Source organism: Oryctolagus cuniculus, chromosome 7 (assembly GCF_964237555.1).
Source record: "Oryctolagus cuniculus chromosome 7, mOryCun1.1, whole genome shotgun sequence".
NCBI lineage: Eukaryota > Metazoa > Chordata > Mammalia > Lagomorpha > Leporidae > Oryctolagus > Oryctolagus cuniculus.
In genome coordinates, this window is record NC_091438.1 from 37,074,023 (window position 1) to 37,091,451 (window position 17,429).

Sequence of the window (17,429 nt, forward strand, 5' to 3'; positions counted from 1 at the left end):
GCACGGTATAATTTCAGTGACTTTGTAAGAACAACATGGTGAAGAATAATACTAAGAAGAATATGGTGCAGTCTACTACTGTCTTTCTGGTTAATCAATCACTCAGACAATGGGGATGTGACTGAATTTCCATCAGGCAGAATTAAAGGGCGGAGGGGTGTAGTTGTTATTTGCTCCCAGTGAAGAAGGGCATGAGATGAGACCCTCTGAAGACAAATCACCCCACCCCTGCTGAGAACCAATGGCTCCAGCAGGGTGATGGTGGGTCCATGAAAAGGAGATTTTTGGGGAGCACAGTCTGAAATCGCAATCAAAAGGGCCTTTCACTGTTTTTCAGGTACCAGAGAGGGTGCCATGAGGGTGGGGCAGGGGTTTGTGTGCATGGGCGTATCTAGGTGTGTTAGCGTTGGAATGGCTCTTAAGGAAGGAAAAAAAAAAAAAACAAAAAAACTACAAAGCATGAGAATTCAGAAATGTTGATGCTTTGTCTCAATCACTTTCCCCAAAGTGATCTCTGGTTGAATTTCTTGCTAAGGTTGGCACAGCCTGCCTGCTACCTACCAAAAACCCATCAGACTCCAGGGGTTGCATCTGGGTGAACCCACCGGAACTCTGACCCAGGAGTAGGAAGTCCACACAAATACCTTTCCCTCCCTAAAACTAAACAGAACCGAGGACTTTGAGGCTATGAACTCATCACTAACGGGACTGAAAGTCTTTTTAATATTAACAGCTGGTAATAAACCCATGATGAATTACAGTTTGACCTTCGGCTCTCTCAAGGACCTTACCTAGTAAGAGTTGGCCTGTGCTGAAGGAGGCCCTGGCTAGGTGTCGTATGAAGAGCTAACGTCGACTAAATTGACCGCAAGTCCTAAACCGCCAGTCAACCCTAGATTTCCAGTTCCTTACTGAACCTCACCAGGAGAAGGAAGAGATCACCGAGGTTTGTGGTTACAGACCTCTAAGTGAGGTCGGACTCGCCCGCCACACTTCATGGGCCCTTCTTTAAAAACCACAGCAAAAGAAAGGGACGCAACAAGAGAGGGCTTTGAAAGGGCTCGGCTTGCGAGGCGGCAGAGCAGGGGACGGTGGCCGTCAACTCAGATCTCCACAGGAGTGGTCTCTGGGGTTTCGGGGCTCACAGCCAAGGCGGAAGTGGGCGTCTCGCGGGTTCCCCTGAGCCCCGGGAGAGCCTGTGGTTCCTTTAATTCCAGGACCACCCTGCTCAGAAGGCCCTTGAGCAGCCGCATTTCTCGGAGCAGAAGGTCCACGTCGGGTTTCAGGGCCCCGGCCTGGTCCACGGGCGTGGGCGGAGCGCAGGCAGGCGGCCCGGCTGCAGTGGGGACGCCGCCGGCCGGGAACTGCAGCCCCGCCGAGGTGGTGTTCGCCGCGGAGGACGCCGACGGGACCGACCTGGACACCGGGGGCTTTCTAAAGGACAGCGGCTTGTTAGCCGGAGCCAAGGCTGCGGCCTGCAGCGCCGGGGCGGTGCTGGGTGCCAGATCCAGGAGCGAACCTACGAAGGAACGCGGCACAGACGCTGACGCGCGCCTGACATCGCTGCGGTCCCAGGGCGCGGGGATCGGGGAGAGGCGCGGGGCGGGGAGGGGCGGAGGAGAGCGAGGAGGGCGGGAGCCGAGCGGAGGGGAGGGCGAGGCCCCGCGGGGTAGGGGGAGCCGGTGCGGGGCTGCCGGTGGGGCTCGCTCACCCCGCCCCGGGAGCTGCAGCCAGGGGCTACGCTTGCGGACGCTGCGGGAGGCGGTGGCCACCTCGCACCAGTACGACTCAAGCTCGTCGACCTCGGGCTCCGGGACGGTGTACTCGGCGGCCCAGTCGAAGCGGCGCACGGCGCGGCTGTACTTGTAGAAGGCGAACTGCAGCGGCGTGTCGCGCTTCTGCGGGTGCAAGCGCGTCTCGCAGCGCAGCACCACGGCGTCGCGGGCCGCGCCGCGCGCCTCCTGCGGGCTGGCCATGCTCAGCACCGGCGCCTGGAACAGCTCTGCGGAGAGGGCGGCGCAGGGGCGGAGGATGCTTGTGGGATCCCCTCGGGGACCCGGGTGCGGCGGAGGAGGAAGCCAGACCTGCCGGCCGCCGCGCGAGCCCTCGCTCCTAACCCCTTTCCCGCAAAGGCTCCCCACCGACCAGGAGCCCGAGACGGGGCGGGAGGAGACAGTGTGTGCCCGTGGAGGGAAGGAGGCATGCTTTCTGAAACGTGGGCCGGGAGTGCCGAGTCTGCGGGGAACCTGGAAAGGGAGCAGGGAGGAGGGACCATATCCCGACCAATCCCCGCCCCCCACTCCCGCAGCTCGGGGTCTGCAGCCTAGAAGGGGGGTCGCTGCACCTGCCTCTGTGGACCAACGCTCGGGAGCCGGTTTCTCGTCCCTACTCGCTGCAAACCACCCACTTCCCATCCCCCCGCAGCCGCCCTTCTGGCTAGGACCTGGCCAGAGTTGCGCTTTCTAGCCTGGGCAGGGACCCCAGACGCTAATCAGGTCGCAGGTCCAGAGGAAGAGAAAACTTCTGTGGTTCGACTGAGAGAGCCAAGGAGGCAGCTACTTGAACCCCCACCTCTCGTTTCCTCGCCTGGTTCCTGGCCCGGAATTTCCCACTATTCGTTTGCTTCACCCGCCGGACCCCCGGTGTGCCCCACCTTGCACGGTCACAGCCACCTTGGCGGAGAACATGGGCGCGCTCTCCACCGGGATGCGCATGGTGCCGGAGCACTGGTAGCGGCCGCTGTCGCTGGCGCGCGCCTGCAACACTGTGTAGTTGGTGCTGGAGTGGAAGTAGCGCACGGCCTGGCCGTCGTGGTAGTAGTGAAGCTTGTAGATGACCTTGTCGTACCAGCCACGGCAACGTATCACCAGCGGCTCGCCCTCGAAGACCGCGGTGTAGGGCACTTGCAGGATAAGCCAGTCTGCAACAGGCAGCGCAGGCGCGCTAGACCCCAAGCCGAAAGGTCAGCCCTGGAGCCCTCGCATTCTCAGCCTCCCTCCCCTCCCTCACTCCTCATCCTGGAGCAGCTCCTCCTCCCCTCCCCACTCCCTCCCTCCTCTTTCCCCCAGGCCAGAACGGGACACACCTTCCCTGGTGGTTGGCACCAGTAGTGCAGGATGCATTAGGAAGTGAGTGAGGGGAGAGGAGGACACTCCTTTGGGAGGCAAAGATGCTTAAGACTCCTACCGGTCAGTCAAGTTAAAAACTTACTCCCCACCTTCCACTCCCAATGCAGACCAAGTTCTAGCCACAGTGAACTGCTGAGGAGGGCCTGGTCTGAACCCAGGGCCTTAGTAGCTGTTTTCTCAGCCAAGAAAACACTCCCTTACCTGTTTAGGTTGAGGTCTACTTGTCCTGCGTGTGAAGGCTTAGACGTTTCCCTTGCAGAAAACCTCCCAGACACCCAGCATAGCCGTAGGCATCTCTCACAGCACCCAGAATTCACCAGATCACCACCTACCTAGCCCTGGCACGTGCTGGATGCCATATTAGGTGTTGAACCTTGTGGAAAAATTCCACAGTGGCACAGCCTGCGGGCAGTAACCTCTGTCTCGCTTATTGAGCACACTATTGCTCCAGCAAGAAATCTCAGGCTGGTGGAGTGGGCACTACTCACCTGAACACTGAGTGGTAGCCTTGAAAGTCTACTTCCAAATTGTGGCCTACCAGCCTAATATTTGTGTTTTTTTTGACAGGCAGAGTGGACAGTGAGAGAGAGAGAGAGACAGAGAGAAAGGTCTTCCTTTTTGCTGTTGGTTCACCCTCCAATGGCCACCGCGGCTGGCGTGCTGCAGCCGGTACATCGCACTGATCTGAAGCCAGGAGCCAGGTGCTTCTCCTGGTCTCCCATGCAGGTGCAGGGCCTAAGTACTTGGGCCATCCTCCACTGCACTCCCGGGCCATAGCAGAGAGCTGGCCTGGAAGGGGGGCAACCGGACAGAATCCGGTGCCCTGACCGGGACTAGAACCCGGTGTGCCAGCGCTGCAAGCAGAGGATTAGCCTATTGAGCCGCAGCGCTGGCCACCAGCCTAATATTCATTTGCTATTCCTTAAGAGTAGCTGATCCTGCACCCTCCTGCACGAACTGTTGTTATTTCTCTATCCTGCTTTTAAACCCTTCAAGCATTTCCAGAGGCAGTTTCTCTGTCCACATGTGTGTGTGCTGGCAATACAATCTTTGATGAAGTGCTCTGTCCAGTTGCTGCCATTTTCCTTTTGCGGCATGTCATGATTCAGTTTTCATATGACAGTCAAAGACAGAGTTACTATGATTGGCCCTGCTTTACTGCAGGGGACACTGAGACACATCAAGGTGTGTGTCACACTGTCAATGTCGCGCTGTCCATCAGGAGTAATTCCTGCAGCTGTGCTCAGCCTGCCCAGGGACACTCACTGTTCCTGCTTCGCCCAGCCCTCTCCTTTCCACTGTTATCCCAGCGTTCACTGTCTGGTATTCCCAGCCTGCAGAGTCTCTGCTCTTCTGAGCTGCTCTCAGAAACAACTAGAAATGTTTGTTGTCCCCACCCTGTGGCGGGAGCTTAAAGAGGGACTTTCAGGGCCAAGCAAACTTTACTGCGTTTCTCACAAGTGCCATGCAGGTAGCCTACTCTAGAGAGTCAACGAGGCCCACCATGACCCTCATTTCCTGCCCCCTGGGGGTGACCCAACATCCACTGCTACGGGTGGGACAGCTGTCCCCCTCCCCTGCGCAGATCACTCACCATTGGATACAGAGAGATGGATGGGGTCACTGACAGGTGCTCCCCGTGTTTGGCATCGATACACGCCTGGTGTCTGGACCTCAATGCTCTTCTTGTGGGAGGGCAGGAGCAGGTGACCCAGGTACCAGAGAGTGCTGATGGGCCGGAGCTCCAGGAGCAGGGGGTGGTAGCCATCACACCGCAAGGTTACCCGCTCCCCCTTGAAGATTGTAGTCCAAGGTGGGTGTAGAGACAATATGGGCTTCTCTAGAGTGGCTGGGGTATGTGGGAAAGGGGGGCAGTATGGAAAAGAGAATCAAGGTGAGGTGCCCAAAGATGCTGCCTGAGGTTGGGAGATCTTGGAAAACCCTGGCTTCCAGGACCCAGCCTGTGTACCAACTCATTCCTGCAGCACAGGAGACCATGGCACTGTTCAGCACAAGTGCATCAGCCAGCACCTGTTTCTAAGTGACTAAGCACTCTTAGTCACAGGGACTAAGGGCAGGTGGGAAGAGACTATCCCAGAACAGTCGAGATTGGGGAAGGGAGGGTCTATCTAATTAGGTCACTTAGAGGGGCTGGAGAAGTTGTAGGAAATTGGGATGCAGGAGGTGTAAGACTCACCAGCTTGCCCGCTGCTTGGAACTGGGAAACAAGGAAGAAAGAAGGGAGGAAGAAGGATGTTGGAGATGAGAGCAAAGAAGGGGACTCTTGGGCATGGCAAACACTGAATGACTCAAAGCCTGCTTTCGGCCCCTCTTCCCACACCCCCCCCCCAATACCAGTAGATAATGAGCCATTTGGTACCTGAAGATTGAAGAGCCACCTCACACTCTGCCTTACCCCATGCCCTTACTGCCAGAGCCCTCTGTCGCTGAACCTCATTGAGGACTCACCCAGGAGCAGGAGGGCTGTCAGCGCCCACATGGTGGATCCGCCTGCAGCAGCTGCAGAAGGGAGGTGATGCACTGCCATGGGATGGGGAGAGAGAGAAAGAAGTGGCCAAGGGCTGACCACGGGGGACTAGGAGACTTTGCTGCCTCTCCACCCATTTCTAGTTCCTGAAGACAGTGGGCTGGAGAGAATGGAATTTGGGCGGGGTATGTGGCAACCCCCAGACATCCCATGTTCACCATCTGCTACCTCAAAAGCCACACCACAGCTCCGGCCAGCCCTATAGACTCCTGTAGAGAGGACCTACGGAGCTTGTGCCTGTGGAAGCACAAAAGAGCCACCTAGAGGGGTGGCGCAGTGGGTTAATGCCCTGGCCTGAAGCTCCAGCATCCCATATGGGCGCCAGTTCTAGTCCCGGCTGCTCCACTTCCCGTCCAGCTCTCTGCTATGGCCTGGGAAAGCCATGGAAGATGACCCATATCCTTGGGCCCCTGCACCTGCCCAGAAGAAGCTTCTGGTTCTTGGTGCAGCTCCAGCCATGGTGGCCAATTGAACCATTGGATGGAAGACCTCTCTCTCTCTCTCTCTCTCTCTCTCCCTCTCTCTGTGTAACTCTGACTTTCAAATAAAATATTTAAAAAAAGGCTCCAGCGGCTGACCCTGACCATTCCATTCCTTGCCCACCTTCCAGCCAACCAAAAAAGACACATCCTTGTGTCCTCCAGGTCCACCCAAGACCTTTTTTTACTGCTCACTCCTTGGTGGCACACATCTGTGGTGGCCAGTGATCTTAGGTTCCCTGCATTCCTCAGGTGAATAGACAGAAAGGCCTGACTCACCAACCACCCTGCCGCCCGGTTCCCCAGTAAAGGGTACAGTTGTAATGTGTTCCCTTCTTGCTCTCTTCCTGAAACCCTAAAACTCTCAGAAATTAGAAAATTCTTCTTTCCTACCCTCCCTGATGATGTCACCTTGCAGTACCGCCACTCACTGGTTCCTTCCTCTTGTCCCTGCAAACCCTCCCCACCGCACCCCCATTCCAGAACCCCCCACCTGCTGCAGAGAAGTCGCTGCATCAGCCCCACGGATGCTTCTCAGATCTGACCTTCCGGCTCTACTTCTTGTGCTCTGAGTCATGTGATCATACCTGAGCAATGGGGAGCCTGACTTTTCATGTAAATACTTAATGCATTTTCCAACCTGCTAGTATGTCTCCTTGGACTCTATCCTTGCCTCACCCGTGGCCGACTAGAACCAGGGCAGCTCCTTCCCTTGGAGCTAGGGCAGGAAAGCGATCAATTGTCAGACTGTCTGCTCTCATCAAGATGCTATCTTCCCCTGTTGCTGATGCCCAGTGTTCCACTCAGAGAAGCCCCTCATGTTTTAGGTTAACCCACTAGTCTCTGCTAAAAAGGCAAATGCCTCTTAGGGACGTGGGCTTTGTCATTTACATGAAGCTGGCCACGTTTAACAATGCTTTGAGAGCAGGTTTTTATAAGAGGTAGAGTCATACAGGTCTGAGAAGTAGGGAGATAGTTGCTCCTGTGCCCTGGAGTGGGGTGGGGTGGGGTAGGGGAGAAGAGCAGAGATGATCACCCACCAGCTTTAGGGGTGCCTGAGCTGTGTGACATTGTGCTTCATCTCAGGGCCAGTGTCCAGCTCCCCATATGGTCCACAGCATCCCGGATGTCTCACATCTGTACCTGACTGAAACCTGAATGCAACACAGTTGTCAGCTAGCCTCTTAGTCTACACAAGCTATTTTAGCCGCTCATCACCTAGAACATAGATCTTAGCTCCTTTACCGGATTCTGGGGGAAAAAAAAAATCTGACTCCATCAACAATTCATGAGCTGTGCAGTCTTCCCTGGAAATCTCTGGAGCCATTGGTAGGTTCCTATCAGACTGTGCTCAGAATCTGACGGCAAAGATCTCCCACCCAACACTTCTTTTTTTTTTTTTGGGGGGGGATATTTATTTATTTATTTATTTAAGAGGTAGAGTTACAGACAGTGAGAGGGAGAGACAGAGAGAAAGGTCTTCCATCCGCTGGTTCACTCCCCAAATGGCCACAATGGCTGGAGCTGTGCCAATCCAAAGCCAGGAACCAGATGCTTCTTCCCAATCTCCCACTTGGGTGCAGGGGCCCAAACACTTGGCCCATCCTCTACTGCTTTCCCAGGCCACAGCAGAGAACTGATTGGAAGAGGGGCAGCTGGGACTAGAACCTGTGCCCATACGGGATGCCAGTGCCGCAGGCGAAGGATTAACCTACTGTGCCATGGTGCCGACCCCCCAACACTTCTTTATTCTAGGCTCTCCTCTGCTCTCCCCAGATGGAATCCTTTCTTCCCTAGGACATTTCGGCCTTCCCCCACCCCCACCACCAAATTTCTAATTCTTTTACTATTCATAGACCTTTAGCAATTACCGCTTCTTACTTGAGCAATGCTTTGAAGCCTATCACAGCATAACTTCTGGACAAGATATGTCAGCATTTGGTAAGAATTCTGGAGATAAAGTGGCCTCAGTGATGATGGTGATATGGAGAGAATGCTTCTGCTGCTGTCCATGACACCGCCGTACTCTCAGAGCGGGTGTGGTAGACCCCGTGCCATGTACTTCTCAGATATTGCTTCATTAGAGGAAGGATTATTATGATCTCCACTTTACATACGAGGAGACCGAGGTGATAGAACTGCAAATGGAAAAGAAGTCGGTCTCACTCCTGTCTCGCTCTGTCTATCAGGGGTTCCAGATGCTGCTCATGGAACACCATCCTTGTGAGTCTTTCCCAGTCTTTTTTTTTTTTTTTAAGATTTATTTATTTATTTGAATGTCAGAGTTACACAGAGAGAGGAGAGGCAGAGAGAGAGAGAGAGAGAGAGAGAGAGAGAGGTCTTCCATCCGATGGTTCACTCACCAGTTGGCGGCAACAGCCAGAGCTGTGCCCATCCGAAGCCAGGAGTCAGGAGCTCCTTCCAGGTCTCCCATGTGGGTACAGGGGCCCAAGGACTTGGGTCATCTTCTACTCCTTTCCCAGGCCATAGCAAAGAGCTGGATCGGAAGTGGAGCAGCTGAGTCTCCAATTGGCGCCCATATGGGATGCTGGCACTTCAGGCCAGGGCATTAACCCACTGCACCACACCGCCTGCCCCCCAGTCTTTTCATAAATGCTTTTTTAGCCTTCAGTCACACTGCCATTCTGCTCCCCTCCCCATAAGCACCCACTATAAGATGTTTACTGTGTGTTCATACCTATCTATCTATCATGCATATCTTTATCCTTGAGAAAAAATTAGTATTGTTAATTTACGCAAATGGCATTCTGAGAGAGTATTTTCTCTTTTACTTTTTTTATTATTATTTTATTTTTGAAAGGCAGAGTTACAGAGAGAGAGGTAGAGACAGAGAGAGAGGTCTTCCATCTGCTGGTTTACTCCCTAGATGGCTGCAACAGCCAGAGCTGGGCTGATCTGAAGCCAGGAAACAGGAACTTCCTCTGGGTCTCCCACACGGGTGCAGGGACCCAAGCACTTAGATCATCTTCCACTGTTTGCCCAGGCCATAGCAGAGAGCTGGATCAGAAGTGGAGCAGTTGGGACTTGAACTGGTGTCCATATGGGATTCCAGCACTGCAGGTGGCGTCTTTACCCACTGCCCCACAATGCTGGCCCATTAGTAATTTTTTAAGATATATTTATTTATTTAAAAGAGTTACAGAGAGAGAGGAATTGGTCTTCCATCTGTTGGTTCATTCCAGCTGCAACAGCTGGAGATGGCTGGACTGGTCTGAAGCCAGGACAGCAGCTTCTTCTGGGTCTCACGTAGATACAGGGGCCCAAACATTTGGACCATCTTCTGCTGCTCTCCGAGGCTCATTAGCAGGGAGCTGGCTCAGAAGTGGAGCAGCTGGGATTGAACTGGTACACCACATTACAGACCCCTTATTCCTATTCTTGTATGCTGCTGCACTGTAGCTATGAATATTCATTTCCACTGTTATACAGCATTTTATTCTGTAAAAATTGCACAATTTACCCATTTTTTGTTGATGGACATCTGAATTGACTCTAAATCTCTGCTTTTACAAACAATGCTACTATGAACATTATTATACCTGTCTTCTGGTACATATATGGTCAAGCTTCTCTTGGTTATGTACACCTAAGCATGGAATTCTGGGTTATGGGGTGTATGAGCATATCCTTTCAAAATAAAGGATACATGTGATATAAAAAGAAATATACATTTTCTCTCTTCTTCTAGTTCCTGGCACAGAGTTCCTAAAACCTTGGAACCTAAAACCTCCTTCCTGACAGATTGGGGTAAGAGGAACATCTTTTCTTGTCTATAAAAAGTCTCTTCAAGCCAGCGCTGTGGCATAGCGGGTAAAGCCGCTGCCTGCAGTTTTGGCATCCCCTATGGACGCCAGCTCAACTCCCGGCTGCTCCTCTTCCAGTCCAGCTCTCTGCTATGGCCTGGGAAAGCAGTGGAGGATGGCCCAAGTGCTCTGGCCCCTGCACCCACATGGGAGACCAGGAAGCTCCTGGCTCCTGGCTTCGGATTGGTGCAGCTCCTGTCGTTATAGTCATCTGCAGAGCCAAACAGTGGGTGGAAGATCTCTCTGTCTCTGCCCCTGCTTCTCTGTAGTTCTGCCTCTCAAATAAATAAAGAAATCTTTTTAAAATTTTTTTAAAAAATAATTTAAAAAATCTTCAACCTGAGCTGAGTTTACACTAATGCCATGACTCCTGGGAGGCTGGGGGCTGGGTCAACTCCACCCCCTCATTTTGGGGAAGAGAAAGGGGCTGAAGGTTGAATTAATCACCAATGGCCAACGATTTCACCAATCTGTACATACGTAGTGGACTGGAGCACTTGCAGGTGAGTGAGAGTGTGGAGAGACTGGGAGGGTGGCATGCCCAGAGACAGTGTGGAAGCTCCGCGCATCTCCCTGCATGGTCAGTCCTATACCTGTTTCTACTGGCTAAAGGAAACCAGCTGTTTTCCTGTGTTCTGTGAGCCATTTTGGCAAATTATCAGACAGAAGGAGGGAGCTGTAGAAAGCCTTGATTTATAGCTGATCAATGAGTAGTATCAGGGGACTGACACTTAAAAATGACTCTAAACTTGGGGCTGTCCAGTGGGCTTGCATCCTTAATTTGTAGGGCTGTGCTAACTGGCGGTTGTTAGTGATGGACTTGGATAAATTGTAGGACACTCAGTTAAAATCTGCAGAGAGTGCCTTGGTGTGGAGGACCCACATACTTGGTGTCAGAAGTGTTGAGACTAGGGGACTGGCCCTGTGGTGTAGTGGGTAAGACCACCACTTGTGGTGCCATCATCCCCTCTGGGTGCCAGTAGGAGTCCCAGCTGCTCCACTTCTGATCCAGCTCCCTGCTAATATGTCTGGGAAAGCAGTGGAAGACGGCCCAAGTGCTGGGCCCCTGCACCCATGTGGGAGACCCAGAAGAAGCTCCTGGCTTCAGACTGGCCCAGCCCCAGCTATTGCAGCCAACAGATTGAAGACCTCTCTCAAGAAGTGTTGTGACTAGAAAACAGTTTTCCTTTAATATGCTTATTATCTGATGCTTATCTCAGAGCTAACACCTGGTATTGCCTCACCGGGTCTTCTGTGGATTATAGAATACTAAACTGCACAGGCAGTAAACCATACCCCAAATAATAATTCCTCATCTCCACCCTCTCTCCAACTCCCTTCTGGACACACGTACCCAGGGGGAATGAAACCACCTTGTAAAGATAGCTGTACTCCCATTTGTTACAACATCATTCATAACAGCCACGTTATAGAAACAGCCCAAGTGTCCATCAATGGATGACTAGGCTCAGAAACTGGGGTGCGTATCCCATCAGGCGTCACATAACAGCATCTCGGTCAGCAACGGATCACCTTTAAGATGGAGGTCCCATGAGACTACCCTGCAGATGAAAAATCCCTGTTACCTAGTTTCGGACTCGTCCTGCAAGGCCCGCACTGCGGGGGCAGTGGGGGTGGGGTGGGGTGGGGTGACAGCGTTCTTTGACAAGAAGCACTGGGGACAAGTTTTGTTGAACATGTCCATTTATTAACAATCAAGCGCACCTTTTAACGGGCAGGCAGAGGTGCGTAGCTAGTTCAGGGCAACACTAAATCTATAGGATAATGCTGATATTGGCACCCGCTATGCTTCTCCAATCAGCTTGAAAGTCATGTGGCCTATGTAGCCCCCCAGGTGGTCCTTATGGGCCTGGGCCACACCTGGGAGCTATTTACCTGATTGACAATCACAAGGCCCTTCAACAGGAGGTGGGGGTGGGGGAAATGTGCCTGGGGCTCCTGCCGCCTGCCAGGTATGGTGTGCCATGCTCTCTAACCTCCTGCATTGGCTAGGCAGGAAGCTCCCAGCCAGGTACAGGATCACCCACACCTAGTGACATTTTAGGGGCCTTACTCAAGTATTTATGGTAATGCTGGTGCAAACCAACCTGCTGTGCTGCCCGCCCTATAGAAGTACAGCACACATATGGACATATGGTCCATAAGACTTAATATGAAGTGTAACCATGTACTGCTTTAAGTCTTTTCTACACTGTACTTTCTAGGTGCTTTACTAGGTGTAAGCCTTTCACTGGTTAACAAGAAGTTAACTGTGAAACAGCCACAGGCACTTTTCCCAGGAGATATTCCAGAAGAAGACATTGTCATCATAGGCAGTGACAGCTTCCCTGTAGGCCTTCATATGGGACCAGATGTGGAGGTAGATGACAGTGATGGGAGGACCCTGTCCCTGTGTAGGCAGAAAAGTATGTGTGTTTGTGTCATAGTTTTTTTGTTTTGTTTTGTTTATTTTTTTAAAGATTTATTTGAAAGTCAGAGTTACAGAGAGAGAGGAAGAGACAGATATAGAGAGATCTTCCATCCACTGGCTCACTCCCCAGATGACTGCAATGGCCAGTGGTGGGCCAGTCTGAAGCCAGAAGCCAGGAGCTTCTTCCAGGTCTCCCACACAGGTGCAGGGGCCCAAGCACTTGGGCCATATTCCACTGTTTTCCCAGGCGCATTAGCAGGGAGCTGGATTTGAAGTGGAGCAGCCAGGACTTTGAACTTGCACCCAAATGGGATGCCAGCATAACATGCGGTGGCTTAATCTGCTATACTGTGATGCCAGCCCAAATTAAAATTTTAAAAATAGAAAGAAGCTTATAGGCACAGGAATAGAAAGAAAGAAAATATTTTTGTGCAACAGTATAATGTATACCCAAAGCAATTTACAGATTCAATGCAATCCCCATCAAAACATCTATGACATTCTTCATAGAACTAGTAAGAAATCCTAAAATCCATTGGAAAACATGAAAGACCACAACAGGCAAAGCAATTTTGAAGAAAAAAGAACAAAGCTGGTGGCATCACATAACCTGATTTCAAAACATACTACAGCACTTTTGTAACCAAAAAAGCATTTACTATCATAAATACAGACACATACACCAATGGGACAGAATAGAGATTCCAGAAATGGACACATCTACCCAATCCATTCTCAACCAAGTCAACAAAAACACCAGAGAAAGAGGAGTCTCTTCAACAAATGATTCTGGGAAAACTGGATATTTACATGTTGTAGAAGACTAAAACAAGACCTCCTCCCAACCACATAGTATACAAAATGAACTCAAAGTAGATCAAAGATGTAAATGTAAAATCTGGAACTATGAAACTACTAGCAGAAAACGTAGAGGAAACACTCCAAGGCATCTATACAGATAGCAGCTTTTTGGGTAAGGGATGAGACCGCAAAAGCATAGACAACAAAGGCAAACTTAGACAAATGGGATTGTATCAAATTGAGAAACTTCTGCACAGCAAAGGAAGCAACCCATAGAGTGAAAAGACAGCAAACATAATGGTAGAAAATATTTTGTAACTAGAAAGGATGAATATCCAGAATATACAAGGAATATTATTATAAGGAGGAAGTCAAATTATTCCTGTTTGCAGAAAACTAAAAAAGCTCAACATCAAAAATCAAACAATCTAGTTAAGAAATGGATAAATGATCTGAGTAGATATTTGACAAAAGAAGAAATACAATCATAAAATATATGAAAAAATGCTCAGTACACTGATCATCAGAGACATGCAAATCAAAACCATAAGAGATATCATCTCACTCCAGTTAGAATAGCAATGATCAAAAACACACAAAAAAATACTGGTGAGGATGAAGAAAAAAGAGAACTATTATATACTGTTGGTGGGCATACAAATTAGTACATCTGTTAGGTAGGAAGTCAAATATGAGCTCATGTGTGTGTGACAAAGGCCTAAGGAGACATTTGGGTCCAGCATATGCATCTCAAAGTCATCCCTATAACAGGGGCAGCCCAGTATTTGCATCCTGCCCTGCCCCCTTCTACCCGATAACCTGCCAGGTGGGGGTCCCCGCCCCTTCTGCCTGATAATCTTCCAGGTGCAGCCCAGTATCTGCATTTCAAATATGCATCCTGCCCTGCCCTTCTACCTGATAACCATCCTTCCTCTAAGGCTGGGAGATGCCAGTCAGGCTTCCCCCTGTCTGATAACTTCAGGGGGAAAACTCAGATAGGAGTTTTTCTATTTATATCCAAAAAGTCCTTTGTTCCAAGAGGAGCAGAGGTGGGGAAGCAAGACCCATCCCCTTAAAAACCCTGGCCTCAACCGGACTGCGCGCTCAGCCCTCTGCCTCTCTGCTGAGCTGCCCGCCTGGCCTGCCCAGGTGTATTCTCTCCATTCAACCATGTAACCCTGCTCTCCCCTAGTCCGAGCAACTGGGCGCTCTCTCTCAGGTTCTGTCTGGAGAGGTGCCCATCCGTTCTTATGGATGTCCCTTCCCTAATAAACCTTGCTATTTTACTTTCCACTACTCTCTGTCTCACGCCTGAATTCTTTCTTTCGTGAAGACAAGAAACCTGCGATTCACTGGTAACACAGCCATTATGGAGACTGGTATGGAGTTGGCCATGAAAGCAAACAAAAAAACACAAAACAAACAAAAACAACAACAACTAAAAAAGTAGATCTACCAAACGATCCAGCTATCCCATTTCTGGGTATATATATCCAAAAGAGGTCAGCATGTCAGACATTTCCCTGCACTCCCGTGTCCATTGTAGCACTCTTCACAATGACCAAGATAGGAAATCAAGTTAGGTACTCACTGATGGGTGAATGGATGAAGACAATGCGGCATATGTACACAATGGAATATTATTTAGTCACAAAAAGAATAAGATCCTGGGGCTGACACTGTGGTGTAGCTGGTAAAGCTGCTGCCTGCAGTGCCAGCATTCCATATGGGTGCTGGTTCGAGTCCTGGATGCTCTACTTCCTATCCAGCTCTCTGCTATGGCCTGGGAAAGCAGTGGAAGATGACCCAAGTCCTTGGGCCCCTGAACCTGCATGGGAGACCCGGAAGAAGCTCCTGGCTCCTGGCTTCAGATCGGTGCAGCTCCAGCTATTGTGACCAATTGTGGTCATCTGGAGAGTGAACTAGTGGATGGAAGACTTTCTCTCTCTCTCTCTCTCTCTCTCTCTCTGCCTCTGCCTCTCTGTAACTCTGCCTTTCAAATAAATAAATAGATCTTTATTTAAAAAAAAAAAAAAAACATGAAATCCTAACATTTGTAGCAAAATGAATGGAACTAGAGATAGTTAAGTGAAATCAGCCAGGACAGAAAGACAACTATCTCATATTCGTTCACATATGTGGGGGAAAATGTCAGTTTGAACTTAGATTACTGATTATAGTGTTTGGGAAGGGTGGAAGAATAAAGGACAGAGGGATTGGATACTGGCTATCCAAGCAATCAGATGGAATAGGTTCTAGTGTTCCACAGCACAGTGAGATGACTGTAGTTCACAATAACAATTATATGCAATATAAAGAACTGAAAGAGAGGGACTGGTAGGCTCCAAACATAAAGAAAAGAAAATGAAAATGCCTGGGCTGGTGCTGTGGCATAGCTGGTAAAGCCACCACCTACAGTGCCGGCATCCCATATGGGCACCCGTTCTAGTCCCAGCTGCGCCACTTCCAGTCCAGCTCTCTGCAATTGCCTGGGAAAGCAATAGAAGATGGTCCAAGTCCTTGGGCCCCTGCACCTGCATGGGAGACTCAGAGGAAGCTCCTGGCTCCTGGTTTCTGATCGGCACAGCTCCGGCCATTGTGACCAATTGAGGAGTGACCCAGCAGATGGAAGACCCCTTTCTCCCTCTCTCTGCCTCTCCTTCTCTCTGTGTGTAACTCTGACTTCAAATAAATAAATAAGTATTAAAAAAAAGAAAATGAAAATTTTTACTGCTTGAGTTGGTCGATTTCCACTACATACACATGTTAAAATATTGCATTGCACCCCATAAAAATGTGTATTTCATGTTGGATAAAAAATTTTAAACCAAAAACATATAAATTAGCAATTAAATTTAAATGATTTAGTATGGTGCCTAGCACAAAGTAACTGTTCAATAAATGTTTGCTATGATTTTGATGATTCTTATCTCAGAGAAAAGCAGCATTGAAGGCCATAAGAAAAGCAAGCATCAGAGATGTTGCCACCTGTGCAAGAAGACACACTAGTAACTGGTCCAGCACCAGAGCTGTCTTTTTTTTTTTTTTTTAAGATTTATTTATTTATTTGAAAATCAGAGTTACACGGAGAGAGGAGAGGCGGGGCGGGGGGGGGGTATCTTCCATCCACTGGTTCACTCCCCAGATAGCTGCAACAGCAGGAGCTGCGCTGATCTGAAGCCAGGAGCCAGGAGCTTCTTCCGGTCTCCCATGTCAGTACAGGGGCCCAAGGACTTGGGCCATCCTCTACTGCTTTCCCAGGCCATAGCAGAGAGCTGGATCGGAAGAGGAGCAGCTGGGACTAGAACCAGCGCCCATGTGGGATGCCGGCACTGCAGGCCAGGGTTTAACCCGCTACGTCACAGCGCAGGCCCCCAGAGCTGTCTTAAGATTCTGGGTCTCTCTCATCTTTAGCACCATCTTCTTGGAACCCTTGGTGCCATGAGAGCCAAGTGGAGGAAGAAGCAAATGTTCAGGCTGATACACAAAAGAAGAAAGATGAGGCAGAGATTCAAGTTAAGTGCTAACGGTTGTACCCATGATGGCCAAAGAAGCAAAAGTAAGAAGTAAGAAGCTGGAACCCGGGACGCTGGTACAGTTGTTGGACTGTCTGCTACTATCTGCAATTTGTCTCTGGGAGAATCTGAAACTTCCCTTGCTGATAGATCGCCGAAACCGCCTATGAGACTTGCTATGCAGACAGCAGCAGTCCCTGGTGGCCCTTTGCCCCGGAACTGTGACATTCTGGACCAGTTAATGTTCTCAGCTATGGCTGAGTATAACGCATGTGCAATAATCACCTCTTCAGCCGTCTTAGCCTAAGAATCAAAAACAAACAAAAACCTCTGTGTCAACTGATCTTTCATTTAAGTGGTAGTAAATGTTTAGTAATTTAAAAAGAGAGAAAGAAAATGGTAGTATTAACTGAAGGGAACTCCTTGTAGAATGGTTATAACATGGAATCTTCTGAGACACATCCAGCGTGGTATGTTGACAGTCGAGTTTTTTTTTTTTTTTTTTTTTTCAAATCCACCTAAATCATGCCATTCCTCTGGTTACTGCTGATCAGCTCCCATTCAGGTAATCATTAACCATTTCTCTCAGACTGGAGTGAGATTTACAGACTTCTACCAGTTCCCAATTGGTAGCTCTTTCCCCCTGAAGATTCTAGAAACTGCCTTAAGGCCCATTTTTTACCATCTAGCGTGAGTCTATAAT

At 50.0% G+C, this 17,429-nt stretch overlaps 1 protein-coding gene across 1 annotated transcript; it reads right to left on the minus strand.

The window, feature by feature from the left end:
* Positions 1-986: 986 nt before the first annotated feature.
* FCRLB (Fc receptor like B) lies at positions 987-5,628 on the minus strand. Its single transcript, XM_051858158.2, has 5 exons — positions 5,598-5,628; positions 4,723-4,977; positions 2,654-2,920; positions 1,712-2,002; positions 987-1,519 (listed from the first exon to the last, which is right to left on the minus strand). Exons 1-5 carry the CDS (start codon positions 5,626-5,628, stop codon positions 1,104-1,106), a joined length of 1,260 nt encoding a protein of 419 aa, XP_051714118.1. The 3' UTR covers positions 987-1,103.
* Positions 5,629-17,429: the final 11,801 nt, after the last annotated feature.

Bases quoted from the DNA above. Each gene is read 5' to 3' on its own strand.
- FCRLB (XM_051858158.2), bottom strand. From the start codon at position 5,628: ATGTGGGCGCTGACAGCCCTCCTGCTCCTGG. The intron at 4,978-5,597 runs GTGAGTCCTCAA...CACATACCCCAG, and splicing joins GACAGCCCTCCTGCTCCTGG to CCACTCTAGAGAAGCCCATA. The intron at 2,003-2,653 runs GTGGGGCACACC...CCCTCTCCGCAG, and splicing joins GGTGGCTGTGACCGTGCAAG to AGCTGTTCCAGGCGCCGGTG.